The sequence below is a fragment of the Podarcis vaucheri genome (genome assembly GCF_965113315.1).
Source record: "Podarcis vaucheri genome assembly, chromosome: 14".
Lineage (NCBI taxonomy): Eukaryota > Metazoa > Chordata > Lepidosauria > Squamata > Lacertidae > Podarcis > Podarcis vaucheri.
The window spans coordinates 26,908,062-26,935,598 of record NC_138752.1 but is presented as its reverse complement, the minus strand read 5'-3'; the positions used below and the strand labels follow the sequence as shown (position 1 = coordinate 26,935,598).

Sequence of the window (27,537 nt, the reverse complement as noted above, 5' to 3'; positions counted from 1 at the left end):
CTGGCCACTCCCACCTTCTTAAGCAGGTAAACAGAGCAGCTTATTTATTGCATTGATAGCCCACCTTTTTTCCCCAAGGAGTACATGGTTCACCCCCCTCCTCAGTTACTCCCTACAACGACCCTGTGAGGTAGATTAAGGGGCTGTGACTGACTCCAAGGTCACCCAGTGAGCTTCCAGACTGAGTGGGGATTTGAACCCTGATCTCCCAGGTCCTAGTACGACACACTAACCACTACACCACATTGGCTTCCCATTGCACTTCTGCTATGGGGCAGCTATATAAATTAAGTATATAACAAAATATGGGGAAAGCAAAATGTCATTTAGAGAAGGATCTGAAATATTTTCCTTGAACCTTGAATTTGTTTTGTTCTGGATTGTTTCATTTGATGTTTCAATGTGTTGTGAACCGCTTTGAGATGTTTTTCTTTAAAGTATAAAGCAGTACAGAAATGAAATAAATAAATAAATATAATAAATTTCATTGTAAAAATAAATGGCGCCTAGACATTCTGCTTTGGCAAATGTAACCCAGGTTTAAGGTGCCTGTTGGCAATTAGCTTATATATCTGAGTTTCTAACACTGATTGCAACCAACTAGTGGGTCCAGACCCACCAGCTGAAGACCAATGAGCTAGACTGACCAGTGATCTGACCGGGCAGAAAACAACTCCTTATAGTCCTATGTACCATGGTTAGTAGGGATGCGGGTGGTGCTGTGGGTTAAACCACAGAGCCTAGGACTTGCTGATCAGAAGGTTGGCGGTTCGAATCCCCGCAATGGGGTGAGCTCCCGTTGCTCGGTCCCTGCTCCTGTCAACCTAGCAGTTCGAAAGCACATCAAAGTGCAAGTAGATAAATAGGTACTGCTCTGGTGGGAAGGTAAACGGCGTTTCCGTGCGCTGCTCTGGTTCGCCAGAAGTGGCTTAGTCATGCTGGCCACATGACCCGGAAGCTGTACGCCGGCTCCCTCGGCCAATAAAGCGAGATGAGCGCCGCAACCCCAGAGTCGGCCACGACTGGACCTAATGGTCAGGGGTCCCTTTACCTTACCATGGTTAGTGGTCCAGGATGCTTCGAATTGCAGCCCAATTACATCTGGAAGGCACAAGGTTGGCCACCTTGCTTACACCCAAGTCCCCTGCCCTTCGCCAGAAGCACAAGGCCTCTTCTAAAGTAATAGCTGCCTCTCTGAGAGCTGCTTGCAAGGCACATAATTCCCATCTAAGACAAAATTATATTTATGGAGGAACAGAAGAACAGACGTGCATAGCAAAAGCATTAAGAACAAAATAATGTTGAGAGCAACAACAAAAAGGTTATATAATAGAGCAGTACCAACACAGAAAGGAGACGTTAGGAGCTGGCCTCATTTTATCTCTGGCGTTACCAACTCTGAGTTGCATAATTAAAGCTATCCAAATAAAATCAACATATTCCTACTAAGCAGCCTTCCCCAACCTGGTGCCCTTCAGACATTTTGGACTACAACTCCTCAGCAGCCCGCTGTACACCAGATTGGGAAAGGCTGGTTTAAAGAACGAAAAATACTTTCTTTCCCTCCTGAATGAAGCATACCGTGAAAATGATTTTTAAAAGGCAGCATTGGTGTGGTGGTCACAAATCTGGCAAGTTAAAATGCAGGGCCAGCCCTCCAACATCTTCACACCAGTAGCAAAATAGCATTTACCTCCTCTGATTGTTAACCTGGCACTGGCTAATTTTATCAGCTAGGAAAGGTAGGGATCCAACAAGCAAGCACGGTGTCTCAACCCTCTAAGCAACTTATCAACATCCTCAGGCTGTTCAAGCTAAAAATAATTCATAACAGGGCCAGACAGTGTTCTAGCTGTATCTTTCTCAGATTCTGTCAAAACTATGCCAGAGCTGACATGAGTGATCTCATCCGCAGAAGGCACCTATGGGCCTTTGAGAGTTAAACAGGTTGATCCATTGGGCCTCTGCAGCACAGGCCTTTCACCACTGAGAAGAGCTGCATTTGCTGGCATTGTGCAGAAGCAATGGTGGTGGTGAAGTGAGCTTTCTTCACAACAGTAGTATAAGCTCTAAAATGGGCTCCAATCTGTGCTTGATCATATTCCCTTTGAGTTTTCCACCATCTGCTCTCCAACAGTCAACCTTGCAGTTTCATTGATATGGTGCAGAGCTAAAACCCAAAAAGTTAAATTGACTCTATGGCTTGGCCAATAACATTAGGAAGCAGTCATCTCAATGGCCCAGGTCACCTCCTGATTCAGGGGTAGGCTACAGCCTCGGTAAGACTGCTGGCCAAATCTGTGGGAAGTTCTGAGGGTCTACCAGTCTTCAGGGTCAAACCATCAAAACTGGTCCTCCACATCTATGGAGCTTAATTGCAGCAGACAGCCCAGACCTGATCAAATAGTGATTTGTCCATGACAACAGTCATTACTAGTACCCACAGACTGCCACGCTTTGTAGGAACGCAGAAAAGGGCCTTCTTGGTGGCTGCTCCCAGACTCTGGAACTAGAGAGTCCTGCAAAAGCTAGACTGGTTCCCTCCTTGTTCTCCTTCCACCAGCAGGTGAAAACCTCCTTGTTCCCATAGGCTTTTGGAATTGACTGTTTTTAATGAAACGGCTTCTGACGTGCTATTTTTATTGTAACCGTTTGTAAGTTTTAATCACGATTTTATATATGTATATAGTTTTAAGTCTATTATTAATTGCTTTTTAATTATTGTTTTTCCTATGTTTTAAGCGACTCTAGCTTTTATCTGTAAGCTGCCTTGAGTCCCATCGGGGGAAAGGTGGGGTACAAATAAATATGTAACAACAACGACAATTACAGACACTCAGAACCAAACAATTCCTGAAGTGGGCATCTGACAAAGGAGATGGGCTATAGAAACCCCACCTCTTCAACACTCAAGCAAAGGCTCATGTGGCACCCCAATCTGAGAGGCTCAGCCTGAACCCCTTAAGCAAACCAGGTCTCTGTTATACATTCCACACCAGCATTTTCCAGGTTGACATAATGCATAAAAAGATACTATATATCAGCAATGTCCAACAGGTCGGCCACGATCAACAGGTAGATTGCCGGGGTGTCCCAGGTTGATTGCGGGATATTTGAAAGTGTTTGCCCAGTTGCTCCTGAGAGCGATCTCCACGCTCCCTGCCCCCAGCGCTAATTAGCATTGTTGCTAAGACAGCTTGTTTATCCTCTGTCAACAAGTGTGGTATTCCCTTCCTAAAAACAACTAACTCTGCCCCCCCCCCAAAAAAGCTCAAGAACTATTGGCAATGACAATGAGTAGATCACTGCCAGTTTTACTACACTGGGAGTAGATTGCATTGGACGTACCTGCTATATATCATTTACGCTGGGTGGCTGCAAGTTCTAAGAAATTGAGAAAAGTGTTTCTCTATCCATTCCATGTATCTACCTAGTCTATCCTACACAATATATCATTTTATAAACCTCTCTTACGACTTCTGTTTAGTTTCCCCCCAAATTAATATGTCCAACATTATTTAGCCCTTCTGCATTGGAAAAGTGCTCCAACCTCTTGATGGTATTGGTTGCCCTCTTTTCCACCTTTTTCTAGCACTAAGATGAGAGCAGGCAACAAGAACTGCACACAGAATTCCAAACACAGCTGCGCCATAGATTTACATCAAGGCAGAATGACACCAGGTGTGTTTTCATCTCGCTTCCTAATACTGTACTTCCCAGCACAGAATTTGTCTCACTCATTTCAGCCGGGTACCAAATTGGCACTCACACTGAGCTATCCACCGTGTCCCCAATATCTCTTTCAAGGTCAGGCACCACCAGAGCCCATCAGTGTATCTGAACGCGCATCACTTTGCAATTAACTTACACTTAACCTCATTTGCCATTTTGTTACCCACTCATACAATATAGGCAGATCGTCCTAGAGCTTTCCAGATTCCGCTTGGGTTTTCACCATCCTGAACAATTTGCTGACATTTGGAAACTTGGCCATCCCAAACATCTCCCATGACTACAGACCATTTAAGAATGTTAAATTAGCACCAGCTTCTTACAGAAGCTCAGCACTTCCTTCCTTCATTGTGAAACCTACTTTTGCCTTCTACTTCCTCATCCTACCCTAGTAACTAACTGATAAAGAGGTCCTAGCCTTTTTACCTCAGCTCTGCTAAGCTTACTTAGCAGCCTGAGTTTGCACACGGTTTGAGTCAGAACCTGCGTTCAATTCTCAATGGCATTTGACCATTTCCAGAAGACTGATTCATTGTTCCATTGACCTTAGCACAATTTTTGCCACTGCGATTGCTTGTGGAAGTATTCTGAAGGGGGAAATGGCACACCAGAAAAGGTCTGTCCATCCATCCATGTGGATTTTTAAAGTAAATATTGTTATTTGCAGCAGTTTAATTTTTATTTTGAATAGCCAGTCACCTTGATGAATCTCTCTCATTTTAAAATGGTATTGTATGTTTTCACATTGAAAAATGCCTGGATAGTTTATGATATGGTGATAGAGATGGACATTTACAAATAAATAAGAAAGAAGAAAAATCTACCTTTCTGAGGGGAGCCTCTCACTTCAAAGAGTCATGTGGATATCCAATGGCAAACATTTTTCTACATATACAGGAATCATTAAAAAATGGACTCGTGGATGTAAAAACATCATGTGGGTGGTTATGACCCACATTTATGAAAAATGGAAAAGGATTACAGGACCCTGACAAATCAACAGCAGAACTCTCACTTTAGGAAAGGAAAAAATCAATCCATTTCTGGGCAGTGTCACTTTTGCATGGTTCTGTTGTGTACGGTTTCTATATCAATCTGTGATTAAGAAAAACTAAAGGAAAACTGTATAAAAGTACATACTTTCAAAATTGCATTTTTACTTTTAACCTTGCATTTCTAAATGTAGGTTTATAAGCTTTTTGACCCTGGGACTATGAGAGAGCATTCAGAAAGTACAAAAGCCAGCTGATAAATTCCAATTAGCACGCCCCCAAAAATTTCCTGTCGGTCCTGAAAGTGTCAGTTTGTATCTGACTTTGGAAATACAATATCGGATTCCGTGAATTCCATTGTGTACATCTCAGCATTGCAATGGAGAGGAAATTAGGGACCTGCTTGTACTATTCATTCCCCCACCCTTCACTAGGCAGAAGGCTTCAATATAGAACTTTCCAGGCACTCAGAGTTGTCAATTCACAAGTAATCCTGACGATCAAAGGCAATAGTTTTGAATAATGCAAACATCTTGGTACCATTTCAAATGAGAGCCTAAGGCAATGAGCTGCTTGCTGTTTCATCCCACACTCCACCCTTCATCCCCAGCGCCCGGATTGTGATGTGCAAACAGAAGAACATCTTCAGTTCTGTCAGAGAACATCCACGTTGTTGGAACAGCCTGTAGTCAGCATAGCAACAGCACAGTATGGCGATTCCGTGGGGTTATGCAAACATATTATTGCAGGTGTCTTACTTGTGTGTTTAAGTAGCATTTCCTGCAAACAATTAATGTAGTTTTGGCGGCCACAAAACTGTCACTGCAGACTGGAGCCGGAGGGTGCGGAAAGGTCCTGCCAACTCACAAATAAATTTTTTAAAGTGTCTCTTTTTCACAGGCGCTGCTTTTAGCGATGCAGCAGCTACAAAACACTCCGGGAAGTCCTCTACAACGGTCTTCAGCAGAGAAACCTGTAGCTAGGCTGAAACAGCGAGTCCTTGCACTAGGGCAGTTTACAACTTAACCTCCAGCCATAATTTTATCTTTAGGGCGGGGGGGAAATGGTTTAATAAGCGCAGATTCTGAGTCTCATTAGTGCATTCACTCATTTCCTCCCTTTCTTTGAAAATACCCCTACACACGAGCCCGAACCCACAAGAATATTCCTGTGCTCTTCAGCCTACAGTTTCGAACCACCACTTTAAAAGCAACTAAGAATGTGAAGAATTGATGCTTTTGAATTATGGTGCTGGAGGAGACTCTTGAGAGTCCCATGGACTGCAAGAAGATCAAACCTATCCATCAGCCCTGAGTGCTCACTGGAAGGACACATCCTGAAGCTGAGGCTCCAATACTTTGGCCACCTCATGAGAAGAGAAGACTCCCTGGAAAAGACCCTGATGTTGGGAAAGATGGAGGGCACAAGGAGAAGGGGACGACAGAGGACGAGATTGTTGGATAGTGTTCTCGAAGCTACCAGCATGAGTTTGACCAAGCTGCGGGAGGCAGTGGAAGACAGGAGTGCCTGGCGTGCTCTGGTCCATGGAGTCACGAAGAGCTGGACACGACTAAACGACTAAACAACAACAACAAAGAATGCGAAAGGAAACGAGGGGCTCCTGGATTTCCGCCGGGCGTCGTTTCCCACCCCTCCAAGCCCCCCCCCGCGCCCCCATCTTCCACCGAAGTCCGGCGAAAGAAGTCCTGCGCTCCGAGGGCAGGAAAAAGCCAGGGCGGCCCGGCGAGGGACCTCAGCCCGGCCCCGCTCCGCTTGCCTCCCCCTCCGTCCCCCCAGCCTGACTCACTCGGCCGCGCTGGTCCCGTTGATGGCGGAGCCGTCGGGCGCGGGGTGGAGCTGGATGGGCATGGGCTTCTTCTTCGGCATGGTCTCCCTCGCGCGCTCCGAGGAGGCTGCCCGCCAAAGCGCCGCGCTGCCTCCGCCCGCCGAGCCCCGCGCTCTGCCCTCTCGCCCTGCGGCGCTGGGCGCGCTCCCTCCTTGAGGCTCGGAAGCCGAGCGGAGGAGCCCGGGGCGAAGCAGGCGCCGGCTCGCTCTGCGCCTTCCGGGCTTCGCCTGGGCGCTCCGCCACCTTCTGGGCGGCGTTTACTGCGGCTGCTGCTCCTGTGCCGAGGCGAGCTCTCGCCTCCTGCGCGCTTTAAAGAACAAGGCGGGGAGAGAAGCGCCTCAGCGGCGCGAGAGGGCGGAGGGTCCTCCCCCCGACGAGCGAAGGGGTCCGGCTTAACGCAGGGCGCATGTGCCCACAGCCGCGCGCATGGACGTTGTGGAGGGGTGAAGCCTCCGCCAAGCTTCCCTACCCTTACTTTGCCCGGAATGCGTGGGAAATTGCGGCAGGGAGGGGCCGCGGAAGGCGCGCTCCGGGGCCAGAGCAGCCCGGGAAGAGCCGGTGCAGCAGAGCGGCAGATCTCGCATGCAAAACGGGGCACAGGTTCAATTCCCTCCCCCATCTCCTGGGGTGCATCCTATCGTTCCCAGGAATCAGCGTTGACAATACTGAGTTAATGAAAAATAAATGAATGAATACTGAGTTACAAGCAACTTGTTTCTGGGACAAGAACAGCGGCACAAAGTCTCAGGTTCAATCCCCGGCGTGTCCAGGAAGGGTTTGGAAAACCCTCGTGCCCTAGAGCAGCGATTCTCAACCTGTGGGTCCCCCGATGTTGTTGGACTACAACTCCCACCACTCCTGAGCTCTGGCCTTGCTAGCTAGCGGTGATGGGAGTTGTAGTTCAACAACATCGGGGGGACCCACAGGTTGAGAAAGGCTGCCCTAGTTATCTGCCCTAGGCTGCCCTAGTTATCTGCCAGCCAGTCTATACAGTGGTACCTCGGGTTACATACGCTTCAGGTTACATACGCTTCAGGTTACAGACTCCGCTAACCCAAAAATATTACCTCGAGTTAAGAACTTTGCTTCAGGATGAGAATAGAAATCGTTCTCTGGTGGCGTGGCGGCAGCAGGAGGCCCCATTAGCTAAAGTGGTGCTTCAGGTTAAGAACGGACCTCTGGAATAAATTAAGTACTTAACCTGATGTACCACTGCACAGTACTGCGCTGTATGGACCACTGGTCTGGCTTGTTTCTCAGGCAGATTCTTGGGTTCCTATAATTTCCTTTATTATAGGAGACTTAAAGTAAGGCGCATCAGCAGTGTTTCTTAGCTGTTGTGTCTTCTTCGGTGGCACAAATTGACTTGGCACCACTCACAGCTCCAGAACATTACATGGACTCAGGGCCAGATTTAGATGAAGAGAGGCCACTTGTGAGGCTCCTCCCCATCCCCCACCCTCACAACTAGAAGAAAATGGAAATGTTATGAACAAAATTGAGTGAAGCCAAGGATGATGACGGGTGTTTAAAATTCTACAATTCACAATTTCTCCTCTAAAGGACATAAAATATTATTGTTACATACCCTGGGCAGGCCGCAGGCCGGGTCATCCTCTTATATACCTGCTGGGATTGACAAGGCATCTGACCCTCACCTGAATCTCATTAGCATCACATGTCATGTGCATGGAAGTTGCCAAACCAATTACAGTGGTGCCCTGCAAGACGAATGCCTCACAAGACGGAAAACTCGCTAGACGAAAGAGTTTTCCGTTTTGGAGGTGCTTCGCAAAACGAATTTCCTATGGGCTTGCTTCGCAACGACAATGTCTTGCGAGTTCCTGCTGGGTTTTTTTCCTCCCCCCCTTTTCCTGATCCAATCAGCAGATAAGCCGCTAAAAGCCGCTAATAGCGCTAATCCTTCAATGGGCTTGCTTCGCAAGACGAAAAAACTGCTAGACGAAGAGAATCATAATTCTCTTCGTCTTGGCACCACTGTAATCAACTTGAAGGATTGCTGTTAATAGCACCAGTTTTCCTAGAACTTGATATTGCTGGATAGTTTTGATGAACTGCAAAAGCATTTTTAGTTTGCTTTCTGTTGCCACCCTGGAACTTTTCTTTATTAGTGCCACTTTGTTTTGTACGATTCCTTGCAAATGAAGGAAAACAACTTTTCTCCCTCCTTGTGTTATCCTCACAAAAACCCTGTAAAGTAGATTAGGATGAGAGACAGTCACCAGTCCAAGGCCAGACAGTGAACTTCATAACCAAATGGAGATTGAACCCTGGTCTCCCAAGTCCTAGTCCAGCACTCTTAACCAGTATATTGCTGTAAGCTGCCTTGACCCTATAGAATACAGCAATGTGTGTGCACCTGAACGTATAGGACAGAGTGTGTGTAGATATGTAAGAGTGGGTACTCTTACATATACTTCTTTTTCCTGTACTTCTTTTTCCAATATTTTCTAACGTGAACATTTTTGTTTAATATTTCATATACCTACTTTTTAACTACAAAAAGAATAACGAACTGCAGAAAATTGGATATAAGATTTAGGATGAGCATTGCTTTTCTATTTTCTAGATTAATCTTGACAATAAATAAAGGTCCCATAAAAGCATCAACCTAATTAAATTAAAAACATTGCACAAATGCTCGAAGCAAATTGTGATTGCTGTGGAAGTTTTGCAGTAGCGTCCTATCCAGAGCCAAAAGTCATGCCAGAACAATTAAGAAGGAAGAGAAGTAATGAAAGTAGCTGGGAGAACCTCAAAGGAACAAATTCAGACTGCGTGCATATTTCTGTTTACTCTGCATCCAGTGTGCTCCCACTGCTGGTCTGGAAAGTGGTGCACACATTATATGAGCTACAATCCATGTCTAATCCTGTTCTCTTCTTGTTTTTTTTTTTTTTTAATATATACCAGTATACAGTGGTACCTCGGGTTAAGTACTTAATTCGTTCTGGAGGTCTGTTCTTAACCTGAAACTGTTCTTAACCTGAAGCACCACTTTAGCTAATAGGGCCTCCCGCTGCCGCTGCGCTGCCGGAGCATGATTTCTGTTCTTATCCTGAAGCAAAGTTCTTAACCTGAAGCACTATTTCTGGGTTAGCAGAGTCTGTAACCTGAAGCGTATGTAACCCGAGGTACCACTGTACTGCATTTTGCTACATTTCCCCCTCAAAACAGCTTCAATCCAAATTGAGGAAAAAGAACAACCTAGCTGAGTTTTAAGCTGGTAATGTGTACAAAGCCTCAGTGTAATAAGGTATATAGGCGCTTGTCTCTCATGGTATAATTCACTTTGCACTCTGAAGGCCAAATTGGGTGAACAGATTCTTGGAATGATTGATCCTCTTGAGTCGTGCTGATCCTGAATCTCATCGTAGATAATTTCTGCCTGCCATGGACTTTTTAAAAGACACAACCTCCCTGCCAAGAAAAAGGGGGGTGGGGAGTAGAAACTTTGTGTTGTATTTACTCCAAGTAAAAGAGGTGTGACAGAGCAAAAGTGAGGGCTTGTGGGTCAGAAATGGCAGTCCCTAGACTCTTACATGGAAGTAAACCCCAGCAAATAAAATAAGATTTGCTTCTGAGGAGACTCCTGCACTCAGCACTTAGGTAAACTACAGAATTTGCTTGGATGGTATTAAGAGGATTAGACAAATTCATGGGGAATAAGGTTATCAATAGCTATGAGCCATTATTACATTTATACTGTATCTCATACTTCTTTCCACTTTTTATTGTTTTGTTATTATTATTATTATACAGTATTTGTATACTGCCCTATACCTGCAGGTCTCAGTTACAACATAAAATCACAATATAAAAACACAAAATACATAATAAGAATAAAAACAACCCGCTAAACCCCCCTCCTCAACCCAACACATTTTAAAAGGGTATTGGAGGTAGGTTGGGCTGAGACGCAGTAGCTGGTCCAAAAACACCCTGTGAGCTTCATGGCTGAGTAGGGATTCGAACCCTGGTCTCCCAGGTCCTAGCCCAGCACTCTAACCACTACAGAGCACTACTTCCGCTGTTATATATGTGCTCCGGGATCTTCTGCGACATTCATGAAGGGCAATAAGGCTATCAATGGCTATTGTACTTCTCTTGGCAAAGGCAGAATCCCTTTGAATGCCAGATGCTGGGAAACACAGATGAGGAGAGGGCTGTCACATAGGGCTGAGCGATGTCTGGTTTTCAACATCGTGATATATCGCAATATACCAATTATTTCATGATGTCTGAAATAAGGATAGAATGATGTAGAGTGAACAGGATAATGCCCTGGCAACTGCTACTACTTTGGGATCTTAAAAGAAAACATTTTTACTTATATTTTCCATATTGTTATAACTGTTACTTTATAGTACAGAACAACGGGGGTGGCAGGAAGCTTGACAGAAGCGATGACCAGCTTCACGGTTTTCCCCACATCACAATTTTTTTACATAGCACACACACACATCACAATTCTCGATATAGCACCACGTCAAATATTAGGAAACCGTGACCATGATGTGGACTTCAAACCGATTTTGGACGATGTATCGATACATCACCCAGCCCGATTGTTGTGCTCATGTGCCACTTTTGACTAAATGGGCCTTTGCCCTGGTCTAACGGGGCCCTTGTTATGTTCTGGGGATTCTGGGGCACAAATTCAAGACTGCACAGCACAACCATGCAATGGGAAGTACAGTGGAACCTTGGTTCTCAAACGGCTTAGTTGACGAACAAATCGGCTCCCGAACGAAAACCTAAAAACCCAGAAGTAAGTGTTCTAGTTTTCAAACGTTGTTCAGAAGTCAAGCATCTGATACGACTGTTGGCTATTGCTTCCGGGGCACCTGCGCCAATTGGAAGCCACGCCTTGTTTTTTTAACGTTTCGGTAGTTGAACGGACTTCCAGAACGGATTACATTCAAGAACCAAGGTACCACTGTATCAAAATACTTAATGCAATCCAGGCCAAAGCCCTCACACTGAAATCTGACCCCCTACCTATGCCATTTATTTAATTACGTGTTACGTTCATCATACCTGGGTCTCCATCCACTCCTGTTTTATCCTCACAACAACCCTATGAGGCAGGTTAGACTGAAAAAATGGCTGGTCCAATTCAGCCAGTGAGCTTCATGGCTGTGTGGAAATTTGAACCCTGGTCCCCTAACTAACCACTACACCACACTGGCTTTCATAATGTTCGATTTTCTAATCTTCATCACAAGATATAATGATTATTTATTAAATTTGTGGGTCACTTAGCACACAAAGGTAAGTGACTTAAATATATATGTGTGTGTATATACTTCAAGTCAACTTATATTGTTTAAATGTAGCTATCCTTTTCCATATATTAAGAATGGAAATTTTATGTATTTATGAACAATGTCATCCTGTAAAAGATTATCTAAAAGAAAATAACAATACTTCAAATAATATAATGCATATATAGATATCTGGACATCAGATGGCACAATTTATACTGTAGAGGGAGGGGGTGTTAGAGGGGAAAGGGTTGGTGCAACTGTGTTCAGGTTTCAATTATTCTTATTTTTTGACTATTAGTTTCCTCTCAGGCACAGTTTACCACTAGTTGGCCACTGGGGTAAAAGCGTGCACCAAGCAACTGCATAGCAACAACAGAAAGGGGCCAAAGTAACAGGTAATGCAAATGAGGCGACCAAGTATGTGTGCGCAGACAAATGGGTAGGGTGGAGCAAAGCAAGTACTGCAATTAAGCGAATAATCACAGTAAATTGAATCACACAATTTTTTTGGTTTCCGAGTGCATATAAAACTTACGTTACCACTATATTGTAGTCTACTAAGTGTTGTTGTTTAGTCGTTTAGTCGTGTCCGACTCTTCGTGACCCCATGGGCCAGAACACGCCAGGCACTTCTGTCTTCCACTGCCTCCCGCAGTTTGGTCATACTCATGCTCGTAGCTTCGAGAACACTATCCAACCATCTGGTCCTCTGTCGTCCCCTTCTCCTTGTGCCCTCCATCTTTCCCAACATCAGGGTCTTTTCCAGGGAGTCTTCTCTTCTCATGAAGTGGCCAAAGTATTGGAGCCTCAGCTTCAGGATCTGTCCTTCCAGTGAGCACTCAGGGCTGATTTCTGTAAGAATGGAGAGGTTTCATCTTCTTGCAGCCATGGGACTCTCAAGAGTCTCCTCCAGCACCATAATTCAAAAGCACCCATTCTTCGGCGATCAGCCTTCTTTATGGTCCAGCTTTCACTTCCATACATCACTACTGGGAAAACCATATACGGATCTTTGTTAGCAAGGTGATGTCTCTACTTTTTAAGATGCTGTCTAGGTTTGTCATTGCTTTTCTCCCAAGCAGGCGTCTCTTAATTTCGTGGCTGCTGTCACCATCTGCAGTGATCTCTACTAAGTGTGCAATAGTGTTATTAAAAAAAAAATCAAACAAACATCAATGTACATACCTTAATTAAAAAATACTTTATTGCTAAAAAATGCTAACCATCATCTGAGCCTTCAGTGAGTCGTAATCTTTTTGGTGATGGAGGGTCATGCCTCAGTGTTGATGGCTGCTGACGGATCACTTTGGTGATCGCTGAAGCCTGGGGTGGCTGTGGCAATTTCTTAAAATAAGACAACAGTGAAGTTTGCCGCATTGATTGTCTCTTCCTTTCGCAACAGATTTCTCTGTAGCATCCAATGCTGTTTGATAGCATCTTACGCACAGTGGAACTTCTTTCAAAACTGGGGTCAATCCTCTCAAAGCCTGCTGCTGCTTTATCAACTAAGTTTATGTAATATTCTAAATCCTTTGTTGTCATTTCGGCAATGTTCGCAGCACCTTTGCCAGGGGGAGATTTCATCTCAAGGAACTCCTTTCTTTGCTCACCCATAAGGAGCAACTCCTGTTGTTTAGCGTCACCACCTCCATCCATAAACTTAGCTAGAACTTCTGGATAGCTTGCTGCAACCTCTACATCAGCACTTGCTGTTTCAGCTCGCCCTTTTGTGTTACGGAGGCGGCTTCTTTCCTTAAACCTCATGAACCAACCTCTGCTAGCTTCAAACTTGTCTTCTGCAGCTTCCTCGCCTCTCTCGGCCTTCATGGAATTGAAGAGAGCGAGGGCTTTGCTCTGGATTAGGTTTTGGCTTAAGCGAACGTTGCGGTAGGTTTGATCTTCTATCCAGACCACTAACACTTTCTCCATATCAGCAATAAGGCTGTTCCTCTTCCTTATCACTCGTGTGTTCACCGGGGTAGCACTCTGAATTTCCTTCAGGAACTTCTCCTTTGCATTCACAACTTGGCTGACTGTTTGGCGCAAGAGGCCTAGTCTTCGGCCGATCTCGGCTTTCGACATGCCTTCCTCACTGAGCTGAATCATTTCTAGCTTTTGATGCAAAGTGAGGGACGTGCGACTCTTCCTTTCACTTGAATGCTTGGAGGCCATCGTAGGGGTATTAAGGGATTTCAATATTGTTGTGTCTCAGAGAACTCAAACTCCCAAGGAAAGGGTGGAAGAGGGTCTAGGGGCTTAGTTCATCCCATGGTCCTCTTGGCTGCAGGGGCAAGAGGGGGGAAACCCGGCTCCAGCCATAGCCAGCTCCACCAGGGCTGCAAGGAGCTGCACCCACGTCCAGGCTCCTGCAGCCTCGTCTGCAACCCAGCAGCAGTAGCTCCTGCAGTTCTTCACATTGTCAAAACCGCAATATCTGCGAAGCGCAACAAAGCGAAGCGCAACAAAGCGAGCCGTGACGTTTACAGTCCTGTGTCGCAATAGGGGGAAAGTAGCGGCGTGGAAAAGAAGGAGGGAAGCGAGAACACAGAGCTAGAACCCCAAGAGGCAGCTCATCGCTTCGCTTGTGTTATAGGCGATTTTCGGGTTCAGATAAAAAAAAAAAGATATTTTAAAGTGCCGCTTCCGGATGAAAGAAGTAAAACCTAGGCGGTGAAATAAACATGGAAATTCAAGGTAATTGGAAGTTGGGTGCAGACTGCTCCCCCGCCCTTCAGAACAGAAGGGCACCAAGAAATCGAGAAGTCCTTGTTTTCTAACTCTTGCTTCTTTTGAAACATTTGATTTTCTGTGCAATCCTGTACGTGTCTACTCTGAAGGAAGCCTCGTCGAGTTTAATGGGGCTTATTTCTGAGCAGAGGCATGCACAGAATTGCATTGGTAATTAGCTCCTGAAGCGTGTGTTGTTTTTTTAAAAAAAAATTAAATTAAAAATAGCCTAATCTATGCAAAATGTCAGTGCCGATATGCTCTACTGTCTTCCACAATGGAAACTGGGGCAGTTGAAGAGAGAAGAGAGTTGCGTTCTCAGCCAGGGGCGAGCACGATCGAGCCGGGATTTTTATTTGGAGGGGGCAGGGGTTTTTTTAGGAACTCAAAGTTGTTTCTTAGGAAATTAAAGCTGGAGAGGCTTCTGCTGGGGGCGGGGGATGGCAGAGCCTCAGATTATTTAGAGCTTTAAATGTTTTTGGAAAATATTTGTGGATTCCCCCCCCCCCACACACCGCAATGCCATCGACTTCCTTCTTCAGAACCGGGTTGCGCTGTAATGTTGCACGTGGAGGCCGGGTCAGGTTCAAGTGGTGGTTTTACAACAGCCTTGCAGCCCCACGATAATTCAAAAGCATCAATTTTTCAGCGATCAGCCTTCTTTATGGTCCAGCTCTCACTTCCATACATCACTACTGGGTCACCGCCCATACTTCATGCTAAAGAGCGCTTGCGTCTCCCACCCCCAAATACCCCAGGTAAATCCCCTTTTTTATCCACACCAAGTAAGTCTTATCATCAATATTTTTTCCCTTTTCTTTTCCATTTGGGGCGGTAGGAGTTTCCTTCCCCGCCCCCAGGGAAGAAAACGAAACAAAAAGATGGACTCGGAAACTGCCTCTGCCACCTTCTGCCTGTTAGGTCTACTGTTGTCTGAAGTCTATGGGAGAAGAGCGCGTGTCGCTGCTCTCGCGAGATGTCGCGCCTTCCGCCTCCAAACCCCTCCCCCCGCAGCGCTTTGGCGCGTTTTCTGCTCGGCGGGAGCGGAGGGCCGGTTTCTGAGGGAAGTTGTCCCTGAGGTAAGCGAAGCCATTCCGTTGGTATTGTCCGGTAGGGAGGGGGCTTCCTCTCCTCGGAGGGTTTGCGTGGAGGCGGCTCGAGGCCCAGGTTGGCTGGACTAGGAAGAGGAGCGGCGGCGGCTCCCCTTCGCCTGCCCTTCAGGAGGACCTGGGCGAGGCCCAGAAAAGGGCTCCCAAAATCATGGTCGAGGGAATGAAGGAGCAGCTTTTCCCCTCTGAGGGAAGGTTGCAGCTTTCTGAAGGAAGGAGGGTAAGAGACGACATGAAATCACTCGAGGTGGGGGGAAAGCGGAAAGGAATAATAATAATAATTTATACCCCGCCCATCTGGCTGTGTTTCCCCAGCCACTCTGGGCGGCTTCCAGCAAAATATTAAAATACAATAAAACATCAAATATCAAAAGCTTCCCTAAACGGGGGAAGGAGGCTTCCCCCCCCAAAAAAAACCCCTCTGAAGCTCAGGGACATCCCATAAAGTTGAGTGTTGGAAGATTTGGGGCAGATAAAAAAAAAGGAAATCCCTTCACGCAGCGCACTGGTGAAGCTGTGGAACTCCCTCCCACAGGAGGTTTTTTAATGGCCACCAACTTGGGACGGTTTTAAAAGAGGATAAGGTAAGTTCATGGAGGAGAGGGGCTATCTGTGGCTGTGAGCGAGGAGGGTTTTTTTATCTATTGCCTGCCTTTTACCCTAAGGTCCCAGGGTTGGTTGCAACAGCATTAAAAGCCGTATTTATAACAAACTTGGATGGTTATGCTCTACCTTCATAGTTGGAGGCGATGATGCTTTTGGATACCAGTTGCTGGAAACCCGAGGGGGTGGAGAAAAGTCTTGCGCTCGAATTCTAAGTGGACACCCAGGGTCTATTCATCCTGCTGGGAAAGCTCTCGTCAGAACGGAAAAACCCCCACATCTTCAGTTTCTGCAAAGTGAAGATAGTGTGGTATCTCAACAGGAAAGCTGTTCCAATGAACAGGGATGGCCACACTGAAAGCCCTGCCCGGAGTTGGTGTGGAGCAGGGTTTCTGAGATCTTTAGGGCTATTTATTTATTTATTTATTTTATTTCACAACGTGTAATAAAAACCTCTGAAGCCCAGTTGCTGGGTTTCTAAATGGGGAGAATGGTTTTGCACTCTGGTCCTGCCTTGGGGCTTCTGGTTGGCCACTGGAGGAACAGGATGCTGGACTAGATGGACTTTTCACTTGATCCTGCAGGGCTTTTATTAAGTTCAGCCAGCATGATCAAGGTGGCTGGAGCACCTTCTCTATGAGGAAAGGTTACAGTGCAGTGTTCTCAGGAATATGAGATGATAACGCACAGCCTTCTGAATGAAAGCTGTGTTGCTCTATACTTGATTCTGAGATGAGCTTTCATTTTCTAACATAAAATTTATAACCTGTAACTTTTATAATCTGTCTTTTTTGTTGTTGTTACCTCACATCATCTGCCCTTTGTCTGAACGTTATCCATGACTACTTTACTTCTTTATCCCTTGTTCATCTTTTAACTAACATTTTACAATTTTGCATTGCTACTTTTCCAGCATAGAGTGCTTTGGATCGCAAGATGATAGATCCAATAGATGGCAATTTGTTTGATCTTCCTGATTATGAACAAATCCAAGATGAGACGTTTCTACCTCTACCACCTCCAGACTCTCCAGGAGATGTTGAAGACAACTTAGTGAATGGAGGTGACTGTTCACTTGAACTAAATGTTCACATTTTGAACCCTGATAGCACAGTCTATGCACGTTTATTTGGATGTAAATCCCACTGTGTTCAGGGTTTTACTCTGAGGTAAGTGTGCATAGCTTTGTGCCCTGAATCCATGAAATGACATTTGCTTCTAATACTAAACTTTACGAGGAAAACTTATTTTATGCACATAGTATGTTTTTAAAAAACCAACAATAACCCCTAATTAAATTATATCTGGTGTTTTTGTCTTTTTTAAAAAAAGACTGATTGAGTTACTTTGCACACTTATTCCTTAAGGTGGTTTAGCTTTGACACAACAAGCTGTAATATGTAGCATGTGGACTATAGCCTTAGGGTTCTCCCTAGGCCATGCCCCCTCTCCCAAAGTCATGCCCCTTGCCTTCTTTGCTCCAAAGCACTCATTGGGTGCTTTTACCTCACTGGAATGTGCCCTTGAACTGTAATAGCCACTTATTTGCCAGGATGGGGTCTGGAATGGCAGGAATGTAACCCACCATTCAAAGGTAAGTCTCCTAATTGTTGCCCCTCCCAATTTATGTTTTGGATTTGCCACTACTGTCATGTATCCCTGGAGGTTTGCCCATGAGGGAATGTGGCCTTGAGGCTGAAGGTTTCCTATCCCTGTTTAGCAGCAAGGGGATAGGACACCAAATATAAGACACCATTGCATGAATAAATACCTTTCCTGGAATATGCCTGTGTGACTGTTACAGCATTCATATATGGTATATAAAAATATATGAGAATGTTTATTACTATGGATGTTTCACTCAGTAAATCTAATCACATTCTCAGTTTTAGCATATGTTGTTTTTCATTTGTCAGAATCAGAAGAAAACAAATTGTCACAAGCCAAGGATTCTTCTAGGACTACAAGGCGATCTGTTAAAAGGCCGGTGCCTAAACTAGATGCTGACAGGTACTGTATTTAGGAAAAAAATTCCTAACCCTATGTATGCCTCTATTTACTCTGTTGCATATTATTGCTCTTAATCCTTTTAATTGATGCCAAACTTCTAGGATTTGGATCTTTGAGATGCATCCCAATATACATAAGAGTTTTTACTTTTTGTTGACCTGTATGGTGTTCTCCTATGGTTACTAGAGTGGAACTTCCCTAGAGTGGAACTTTGGTTGCTGAGTCCCACCATCCATTGCTATTGTCCGTAGAGATCCTCTTTCACACAGAGGTCCAGTTGGCTAGGATATGGGACAGTGTCCTTTCAGTTACAGTGTCCAGGTCATGGAACTCTATTTTCAGGACCCCAGGGTGGGTTCGAACCATAAATACATAGTCCATTCTTTACTGGCACTTCAACATGCTGCCAAAACCTTTTTGTCCCACCATAGCTTTGGTTTGGTTTAGTTTCCCATTGTCTCTTCAGTGACTTTAGTATCTGGCTTCTGGCATTTAGCCCCAATTTTAGGAAATTTATATTATGTTAATCATGTGAGCCATCTTATGATGACTGTTGTGAGGGGCCCAAAGGCAGGAGATATGAATATTTAAATAAATGAATAAATTGGTGATTTTGTAGATCTGCCTAGGCAATGGGTTGTACTATACCTTTGCCATTGTTGTGTTGCAGTGTCACATCATTTGCTTGGCAGTGAGTGACGAGAATAAAATGGAACTGAGCAGAAAACATTTGGAGACTTGCTTAGTCAATGGCCCTCTTCCCAACACAGTACTCAAATGGGTGCCAAAACCCATCCAAATAATGGCTTGGCAACTCTTATTTGTAAATGGTTTGTTTTAAGGAGGTTCAATTCAGTTTTGTTGGCTTAAGAAATATGTATATACTATTGTATATATGTGTGTTTGTGTAGGTATATGTATATATGTATTGTAGATTCTGCTGGAACAAATCGTCTATGGCATGGATAGCCAATATCATGTTCTCCAGACTACAGCTCCCATCACCCCTGACTATTGGCTGTACTGACTTGAGCTGAAGGGAATTGTAGTACAAGAACACTATGTTGGCTATCCCTGGAGAGTTTGATAGCATTTTGATACCTCTTCAGAACTGGAAACATTTTCTTACATGAAAATTATGTGCATCATCAAAACCCATAACAGACTGTATACCATGCCTCTTGTACACATTGGCATCGTATTTCAGAGTTTTGGGTGGAATACCTGTTATTGAAAAAGAAAACATCAAGTAACTGGAGACACTTCTAACATTCACAGGTTAGTTTCAGAGCGAGGACTTCCAGCTTTGCGGAATATGTTTGATAATGTAAAATTCAAAGGTAAAGGTTATGAGGTAAGCAATGCTGAGAAGTCTTCTCTTGATTTTTGTGGCCATTGCATGCATATTATGTATTCTGGGATATAAACTGTGTGGAACATACGAACATGAAGTTTTTCAGCAAAGGATTAGATTAAACGTAGGGATTCTAATACTAACATGTTTAGTTTTGTTGATCAGTTGTGAATTGCCACTCTGTCGTGATGATGATGGCACAAAATTGACTATTTTGGGTAATTTACGTTTAACAGTTAATAGTATAAGGGAAGCCAAGCAAGGAGAAAGATTTGCCTCATTGTTGAAAAGATTGCTGTGCAGGCTCACTTAACTAATACATTCATCAAAACATACCCTTTCCAGACAAGATACTATTTTACAATATCTTAAAAGACTGGAGGGGAGAAGCAATGCAAGTACAATTAAAAACCAGTAGGAATATTTAAAGTGATGGATATGCCATCTCCAGTCTTCAACCACAAATCCACACCTGAATGGACCATCTCAGTTGGTGGAGCTCCTGTTCTTAAACCTCTGGGGACACAAGACTGAGGAACAGTGGTCTACACTGGCTCGCAGTGGATCTCCAGGATTTTAGACAGTGAACAGTCCCTGCCTTAACCTGGAGATGTAGGTGTTTGGGATTTTTTTTGCGTGCAGAACAAATGCTCTATAACTGAGCCACAGCAACTCCCCAAGCATCTTCAAGAAAGGGCCTTTAATCTGTTGTTGTTGTTTTTTAGCTAATAACAATTACTTTTGTCAGTTGGATACACTTTTGCACCCCAAATGTACAACTTCAGTATTTAAGGCTTTGTAAAATAAAGCTTCAAATACTTTCTCAATGTGAGCATGCCCAATGTTTAAACTGTATCTTGTTCTTTATGTTCAGGAAGCAGACCTGAAGGCGCTTGTGAGGCATATGGAGCACTGGGCTCACAGGCTATTCCCTAAACTTCCATTTGAGGATTTTGTTGACAAAGTAGAGAGTTTAGGAGGTAAACAACCAGTCCAGGTGAGTGTCAACCGATCTGAGTAAAAGTAATGCTTAACTGAAAGCAACAAATACAACTCGGATCTGTAACATATGGCACATTTTCTCATTCTAGGCATGCTTGAAGCGAATTAGACTTGACCTGCCCATGTTGCATGAAGAATTCACAAGTAATGAAGGCATGTATGCATTGAAAATGTTAGCACTGCATCCTTTTCTCTTTTGACGGTCAGACATTTAGGTGCTACTGAGAACTGACAGCAAAATTGATGTCCTTTAGGACTGAGCTGACCAGTCTCATTTTGAAAACTTGAATCCATGTGTCTGCTGCTAAAATTACAATGCCATAGTGCATCGCAGGAAGTCTTTAACAGTTGAGGGATAACTTGTTGGTATTGAGTGCTCTAGAACTTGCGTTTTTTGCTTAAAGACTTAAGAAGTGCCTTGCTAGATGTAAAGAGCTACCTAATCAAGGACCCCCTTGAGCAGATTCTAGTAGCAGGTCCTAGACGCACTGGAAATTAGCTAGAGAACTACTATGTACTTTCAGCCCCTCCCTAGAACAATGTATTTAATCCTTTTTTAAAAAAATAAGGAACATATGTCCGCTCCTTAAGTTTGTGTATTTGTTGGGATCCATCTGCAGTCCAAACACTGGATTGCACATTGTGCTTAGGACACAATAAGTTCTGTTTCCAGAATACAGGATTTAATCTGAACAGTCTCCTTAAGTGGTGTGCATTTTGCTAAGCCCTTTGATTATACATTAATTGTAAACTTTTGTGGTGTCTTGGGAAGCTTGGACTCATAGAGAGAGGAGCTAGGTAGAAATTTTGGCAATTGCTGCAACAGTGCTGAAGTTTATGACAATCTTTCCTAAAAGATTAGCAGAAAGGTCACTACTGCCACTGACTTGACTTTAAAAGTGTAAACCATTAATATGCTGTTTTGCCTTCCTCTCCTGGGATATCAGAACAATTAGATAATTGTGGATGCAATGAATATTGGTTGCATTTGTTAGCTATACAATGCAGCCCTAGGCAGCCACATATATTAACAAAATGGATCCTGCCGACAGCCTCTGTCCAGTTATCAGATTTCTGTGCGATGGTTCCATACATATATGTTGAGTGACAGACAACAAGAGTTTTGGTTTAAGGAAAGGTGAATGACATTTTGTTTCAGGAATTAGATAACTTTTTGATTTTGACTGCTTTCTAATTAATAAGACAGGAATTAACACTTCTGCATTATTGGACAAGTAGCTTTCCTTCTATAATTTGCTACACTATTGAATGAGGGAATATTATTGTAGCTCCAGCAATATGATGATAAATCTGGTATACTTTTTTTAAAGCAGCCTAGCTTAGTGTAGATTTTGCCTGGAAACTTCTGATAGCCTTTTCCCATTCAATATAGGTGAGGATGGGGGAAGCAATGGACCTAATCCAGCCACTGAAGAATTAGATTTATTTTCTGAAATCCAAAATGCAGGAGAAGACTTTGGTTTGCCCCCAAATAGCACACTAACAGAGGAGCAGCTGCAGAGAATTGAAAGGAACAGACAACTAGCCATGGAAAGAAGACAAGCAAAAACACAGTTCAACAGTCTGTCACAAGAAGGTAAATTCTAAAGTATGAATAGAGGCTATTCATGGTGATACTTTGGGATAATTGAATTCAAAAATCCTGCTAAATATCAGCTTTTGCAGGAGCTTGCTGCCGGTCATCTATAATTGAATTTGTGTTATTTATGTGTGTGTGTGTGATGCGATTCCATTATACTTTCAGATTAGCAGGAAGTTCATGTGATGACTGGTTTATTGCTAGTTCTATATACGCACTGCCCTTTTACACTAAAACTTGCCAACTTGATATAAACAGGGAAATTAAATCAAACAGCTGGTCTTTGTCTTCACCTGAACAAGATTCAGGTTACCTTGTTACTAGGTGGATGAGCTACCAAGGATTGCCACAAGAGCGGAATAGTTATTAGCAGGAATTTTTCTTCTCCAACCCCCTTCCTTCAACTTAGTAATGAGATTTATTGTGGTGGAGATTCACCAAGTGGCCTGAACCACATTTCTTCATGAAGGTGTACCACACTATGACAAAACCAAAGAGAAGGAGAGTTTATGTAGGAACAAATGTCACAATTTGTTCTTTCCATACATTTGATGACTGAACTAAAGTGTCTTGGTCTCTATTACAATATTCTGTGGAAAGCTGGCAGCCAGAACATTCCTCTCCTTGCATTTTGAATTCATGTTTTTCAGTTTTAAATTTAACTATTTCCTTCAACTTGACCGCTGCCTTGTGATAATTGCTTCATTTTTCTTACTAATAAAAGTTTGGTTTAAAGAAATTGATTGCTTCTCTCACCTCATAAAACTTCAAGTTATTGACTGGGCTAGGGAGTATGAGCCTAAGCAATTACATTAGAGGAAATGAGTTAATGCAAGAATGGTGACAGCCAATATTTTTTTGTTTCTAATAGAGCTGCAAGTGACCCAGGCAGATTAAGAATGTAACATCCTTGTGGCTCAGGAACAAGATGACCTGCCTGTGGGGGAAGGAGGAAATGTACCTTTTCAGACTACTGAGAAGAAGAAAATTGGAAGTATAGAAGATAAACGACCTTTAACTTTTGTATCAAGTGACCAAGGACCAACATCTTGAATTATACGTCACGTATTCCTGTTATTTCTTCCTCTTGAAAGTGGTTTTTTTAATGAATTTTTTTCTACTGGAACAACTGATCATTCTCAGTTCCACTGGTCTCACTTACATGTAAAGATGAGCCAAACCATGCCTAGGCATGAATGAGCAAGTGTCCTGGTAAGAGGTGGAAACTGTGGCTGCTTGACTCCACCCCTGTAGTGCCTTCCATGGTTTGTCTTAATGTTCTGTGCAAACCTAGATTTGTGGTTTGTCTTCTCCGATCAAACCATGAGCAGTAAGCTAAAAACAAGCTTTAGTTACAGCTTGTGGCTTGTTTCTAGTGAGACATACAAGTCTAGGCTCAAATGGGTTAGTTCTGTAGCAGGACTCGGGGAGGAGTAAAGTGGCTGTGATTTTCACTCTGTACCACTATGCTTGCTTGCTCACACTAAGGTATAGTTTGGCTTAATGTTGCATGCTAACTTGGCCTTTCAGTGAGAGTTCTGTAATTCAGATTTTTTTTCTCTTTATCCACCACTTTGGAAATGGTGTTTCTCCGTTTAAAGTGAGACGAGTTGAAGCTTGAATTAAAAGTAATGGCTGCTAATCCTTCAATGAGAAAGCACCATTCTCACAGTAGATGTTATAAAATGTTACATATAGAAAGCAGACCAAAGCAATGATAGTTCTGCCATTAAAATCTTTTATAACTTTCACATTGTGAAATACTTGTGCTATGTGTCCATATTTTACACTGGAAATGAAGATGTTGGAAATCTGCTGTGAAACGGGAGACTTTGTCTGCTACTAGAAGCAGCAACTAATATACTGCGTAGGTAAATATTGTATAGGTTGATCTTGCAGAACAGAGGTAATGTTCAGTGGCATAGCATGCAAATTAGGGGATAGCTATGTGCAAGCTTTTAGATACGCTACGTATAAAAGTAGTGCTCATTAAAGGAGCATGGTTTGGGATATCTGGAAGGTTACTTTGCAGTGTAACAAAATGGCACGATCCAGTGTTAGAATGAGAACTGAGTCAATTCAGATAAGCCTTTCCTGCGACCTCATCCCATCCTGAATTCCTGCACATTGCTTGGATGGTTTCCACATGGCAGGTAGGAAAGCCTAGTCTGAACTGAGAGGCTGAAGAAAGAAAAATACAAAATCTCAACTAAACTTAGTTCTTATATGCTTCATTGCTAAAGTTGTTACTCAAGAGTTTTGATCATGGTTTCGTAATTCGGAGGTACATTTCAGTACAACTCAATGGTGGTGAAAACAAAAAACAACCCAAATGCTAAATACTGGATATAAATTAATGGGAAGTGCGTAACATTCTTTTGCTGTATAGTCACTTCCATTATCAGAGAGTAAAATTTTAAAGAGCTACTTGGTTGTCATATCAAATTATTATTTATTCCCTGAGGTGCTTTGAAACATTTGCCATTTTATGTACTCAATTCACAGAAGGCAAAATGCTATTTCATTACCATCCATGGCTACAAGTGTGTTTTAATGTATAGCTGCCTGTTTTCATAGAGATATTGTATTATACCATGTTTTACCAAAAGCCGAGCCAACTGAAATAACGTAATACATTTAGAAATATTAGAATATTTTTTTTTTAGGACAGGCCAAAGGAACAGCACTTGCATGAGAGCTTTCATGCTCCACTATCTGCAGATACATCCAATAAGGCCAATTCCTTGATTTCCTCCAACAAGTGATACAGGCTCACACCCCGAGTCTGGCGATACTCCTCATATTCTTCCTCTATCATCTTTGTTTTGGCCTTGTCATGAGCAAGCTGGGCCTCCTCCACAGTCTTCGTTACTTCCCGTACCAAATCTGTTCTAGATATGTGGGGGCTTTGAGACAGTTCCAACTCTGGTGTCTTGTAAGGTTTGCAGCTTGTTATATGCAACTGAATGCGATCGGTATGGCAACGAGAACTCTGTACGGAAATTTTTACCTATGGGTGGAAAAAGCACACAGTGAGATTCTATTTTGCCTCCTTGTGTTACAGGAGAGTAATTTCAATGCAGATACGTTACATACCGCCACATGGTCAAACAGGTTCAGAGTAACAGGATCCTCAGCTGTGGGAGCAGAGATAATTTTGCTAGGAAAGCGCTGGAGACAACCAGGTTTCCATTTGCAGCTCCCATCGGCTTGACAAGAGAGGACCAACCCTTCCTTATTTTTCAGATAGGCTGCCCCTTTAATTCCATACCTGTGACAGAAAGAGATTAGGTTCCCAAAAAAGTATCCAATTGCCAGTGAACTTTATCGTTAAAAAGCCTGAGGCAATTAATTGATTAAAGTAAGTACCTCTTTTTAGAAAATTCAATAAAACTATTAGTAAAAAACAAAAATAAATGTAAAATAAGTATCAATTAGTATTACAAAACATGCTTTTTTAACAAACAGAAAGACTAGGCAGTCTCTGTTGCAGGAGAACTTATTCAGTGGAGCTCTGTCCCACCCTGTGCCAGAGGCTCAAAGCATTGTCACATGGGGGCTGTATCTAAGTAGTGAACAGGCTCTGAACAGAGAAGGTCCCAGGTTCAATCCAGCATCTCCAATTGGATTTGGGGAAAACTCCTGTCTGAAATGTTGGGAGAGCTGCTACCAGCATTTGGTTAGAAAGACAAGTGGTTTAACTGAATAGGGCAGCTTCCTAGATTCCTGAATTCCACTTCCCCTCCTCCCAACGTCCTTTGAGAAAAATGTCCCCACCAAATCCCACAGGGTTAAATTAAAAGCTGCTATGCTGTAATCCTTCCCGTGTGTTCCAGATTGCCCAGAAATAGGCAACTTGCCATGTGGACTTGCTTGTCTGGCCTCAAGCTACAGTTGCCTTACCTTGGCACAAAGACAAGCACACCATTCGTTCGGATTGAATAGATAATCCCGTCTGCTGTGCGCTGCTCATCTCCATCAAGACTCTTATCTCTGAAGTACATACACTGGAAAAGTTCAGTGGACTGCTTCTGGGCATGCTGGGCGGCCTATCCAAAGAAAGCCATTTAGATTAGAAATGAGGGTTTCCACTATGTTGGTGCCACTACCAAAAAGGCCCTGCCAATGATGTTTTGATATCTGGTCAACCAGACAGCATAGCTCAAGACAATGACCTTAAACCTATGTAGGTTCATATGGATGGAGGCAGTTCTTTAGGCAGCCGGGTCCCAGAACATTTAAGGTTGGGAATGACTTCCTGTCTTGTCCATTCTCTTCCTTTTCTTTATGTTCTTTAGGTTAATGTAATTAAATAAATCATAAATCATTGTGATTTATTTGCACTGGCCTGCTTCCAAAGCAAGTGGGATGACAAACCTTTCTCAAAATAACTTCCCATCTTCACTGCAGTGAATCAACCTTCACAGTAAATCCACATTCATACTACACATTTAAAGCACTCATCATGATTTCCCCAAAGGAGTCTAGGAGCTGTATTTTGTGATGGGTATTGAGAATTGTTCACAAACCCCTAATCCCCTCCCACTGCTACAATTCCCAGAGTCCTCTGTGAAGAGGGATAGTTTTTAAACTACTCTAAGAGGGGAATAGGGATCTCTGAACAACTCTCTGCACCCTTAACAAACCACAGCTCCATTCTTACGGGGAAAGCCATGATTTTTAAAACTGCACCATAGTGCTTTAAATGTATGGTGGCCTAAGTCAAATGTGCCTCTCTGAGAATCTATTGCATAAACATACCCAAATGCATGCTCACTAATCGTCTTACCCTGTTTCTGTTGTTGATGTGTCTACATAGCTCTTCAAGTTCTTTGTTGCTAAGCAAGTTCTCCTTGGTGCCTGATTTATCTCCTTTCGAAGTGGCCACCAACAGCAGCCGGTGGACTATTATATCAGCATATCTTCTAATTGGTGAAGTGAAGTGGGTGTATTTATCAAGAGCAAGACCTGCCGCAAAATAGGATGCAATAATGGACACAAAGGCCATGAAGACAATAGTGGAGGAGTTGGAGCTGGGATTTTAAAAGCACACAGAAAGAAACAAACGACAGCAGTTACCATAGTGAAAGAACTCTTCTTTGGGGCAAGAGCCAGTTGAAAAATACAAGGCGTTAGACATTGCCTGTGTGGCCATAGATCTCAGCAGCCTATTCACCAGAGGATCGGATGGGTCAACTGCCTTATCCAGGGAGTCAGCTAATGCTTTGTTCGACCTATCGAAATGAATGGATTAATGATAACAGAAAACCA

At 43.4% G+C, this 27,537-nt stretch overlaps 4 protein-coding genes across 10 annotated transcripts in view; 1 reads left to right on the top strand and 3 right to left on the bottom strand.

Annotated features, from left to right (window-relative positions):
* Nucleotides 1-6,907, bottom strand: part of MAP2K1 (mitogen-activated protein kinase kinase 1) — a 44,610-nt gene extending 37,703 nt beyond the window's left edge. Inside the window, exon 1 of the mRNA XM_082198730.1 lies at nt 6,532-6,907. Coding sequence (XP_082054856.1) covers nt 6,532-6,611 — 80 coding nt within the window. The 5' untranslated portion in view covers nt 6,612-6,907. The remainder of the gene's footprint in view (nt 1-6,531) is intronic.
* A 2,951-nt stretch (nt 6,908-9,858) lies between these two features.
* LOC309518454 (tigger transposable element-derived protein 1-like) lies at nt 9,859-14,283 on the bottom strand. Its single transcript, XM_082198797.1, has 2 exons — nt 13,047-14,283; nt 9,859-10,011 (listed from the first exon to the last, which is right to left on the bottom strand). The coding sequence occupies exon 1, from the start codon at nt 14,031-14,033 to the stop codon at nt 13,080-13,082; it is 954 nt and encodes a 317-aa protein (XP_082054923.1). The 5' UTR covers nt 14,034-14,283; the 3' UTR covers nt 9,859-10,011; nt 13,047-13,079.
* A 1,231-nt stretch (nt 14,284-15,514) lies between these two features.
* On the top strand, nt 15,515-24,017 carry TIPIN (TIMELESS interacting protein). Of its 2 annotated transcripts, none has more exons than XM_082198843.1 (8): nt 15,515-15,667; nt 17,214-17,363; nt 18,217-18,310; nt 19,589-19,664; nt 20,539-20,661; nt 20,756-20,819; nt 22,060-22,263; nt 23,138-24,017. In XM_082198843.1, exons 2-8 carry the CDS (start codon nt 17,237-17,239, stop codon nt 23,161-23,163), a joined length of 714 nt encoding a protein of 237 aa, XP_082054969.1. In that variant the 5' UTR covers nt 15,515-15,667; nt 17,214-17,236; the 3' UTR covers nt 23,164-24,017. The 2 variants fall into 2 exon arrangements, with proteins under 2 accessions (XP_082054969.1, XP_082054970.1); XM_082198844.1 differs by lacking the exon at nt 15,515-15,667 and adding an exon at nt 15,682-15,917.
* The window catches only part of DIS3L (DIS3 like exosome 3'-5' exoribonuclease), a 31,575-nt gene continuing 28,022 nt past the window's right edge, over nt 23,985-27,537 (bottom strand). For all 6 annotated transcript variants that reach the window (XM_082198377.1, XM_082198378.1, XM_082198375.1 and 3 more), the window contains exons 13-17: nt 27,346-27,500; nt 27,056-27,234; nt 26,170-26,315; nt 25,363-25,537; nt 23,985-25,276 (exon numbers count right to left, since the gene is read on the bottom strand). In XM_082198377.1, coding sequence (XP_082054503.1) covers nt 24,968-25,276; nt 25,363-25,537; nt 26,170-26,315; nt 27,056-27,234; nt 27,346-27,500 — 964 coding nt within the window. In that variant the 3' untranslated portion in view covers nt 23,985-24,967. The remainder of the gene's footprint in view (nt 25,277-25,362; nt 25,538-26,169; nt 26,316-27,055; nt 27,235-27,345; nt 27,501-27,537) is intronic.

What these genes read in the sequence shown, in the direction of transcription:
- LOC309518454 (XM_082198797.1), bottom strand. Translation starts at nt 14,033, where the DNA reads ATGGCCTCCAAGCATTCAAGTGAAAGGAAGAGTCGCACGTCCCTCACT.
- TIPIN (XM_082198843.1), top strand. Translation starts at nt 17,237, where the DNA reads ATGATAGATCCAATAGATGGCAATTTGTTTGATCTTCCTGATTATGAA. An exon ending in CCTAAACTAGATGCTGACAG is followed by an intron (nt 18,311 to 19,588) that starts GTACTGTATTTA and finishes TAACATTCACAG; the next exon opens with GTTAGTTTCAGAGCGAGGAC. An exon ending in CAACAGTCTGTCACAAGAAG is followed by an intron (nt 22,264 to 23,137) that starts GTAAATTCTAAA and finishes TGTTTCTAATAG; the next exon opens with AGCTGCAAGTGACCCAGGCA.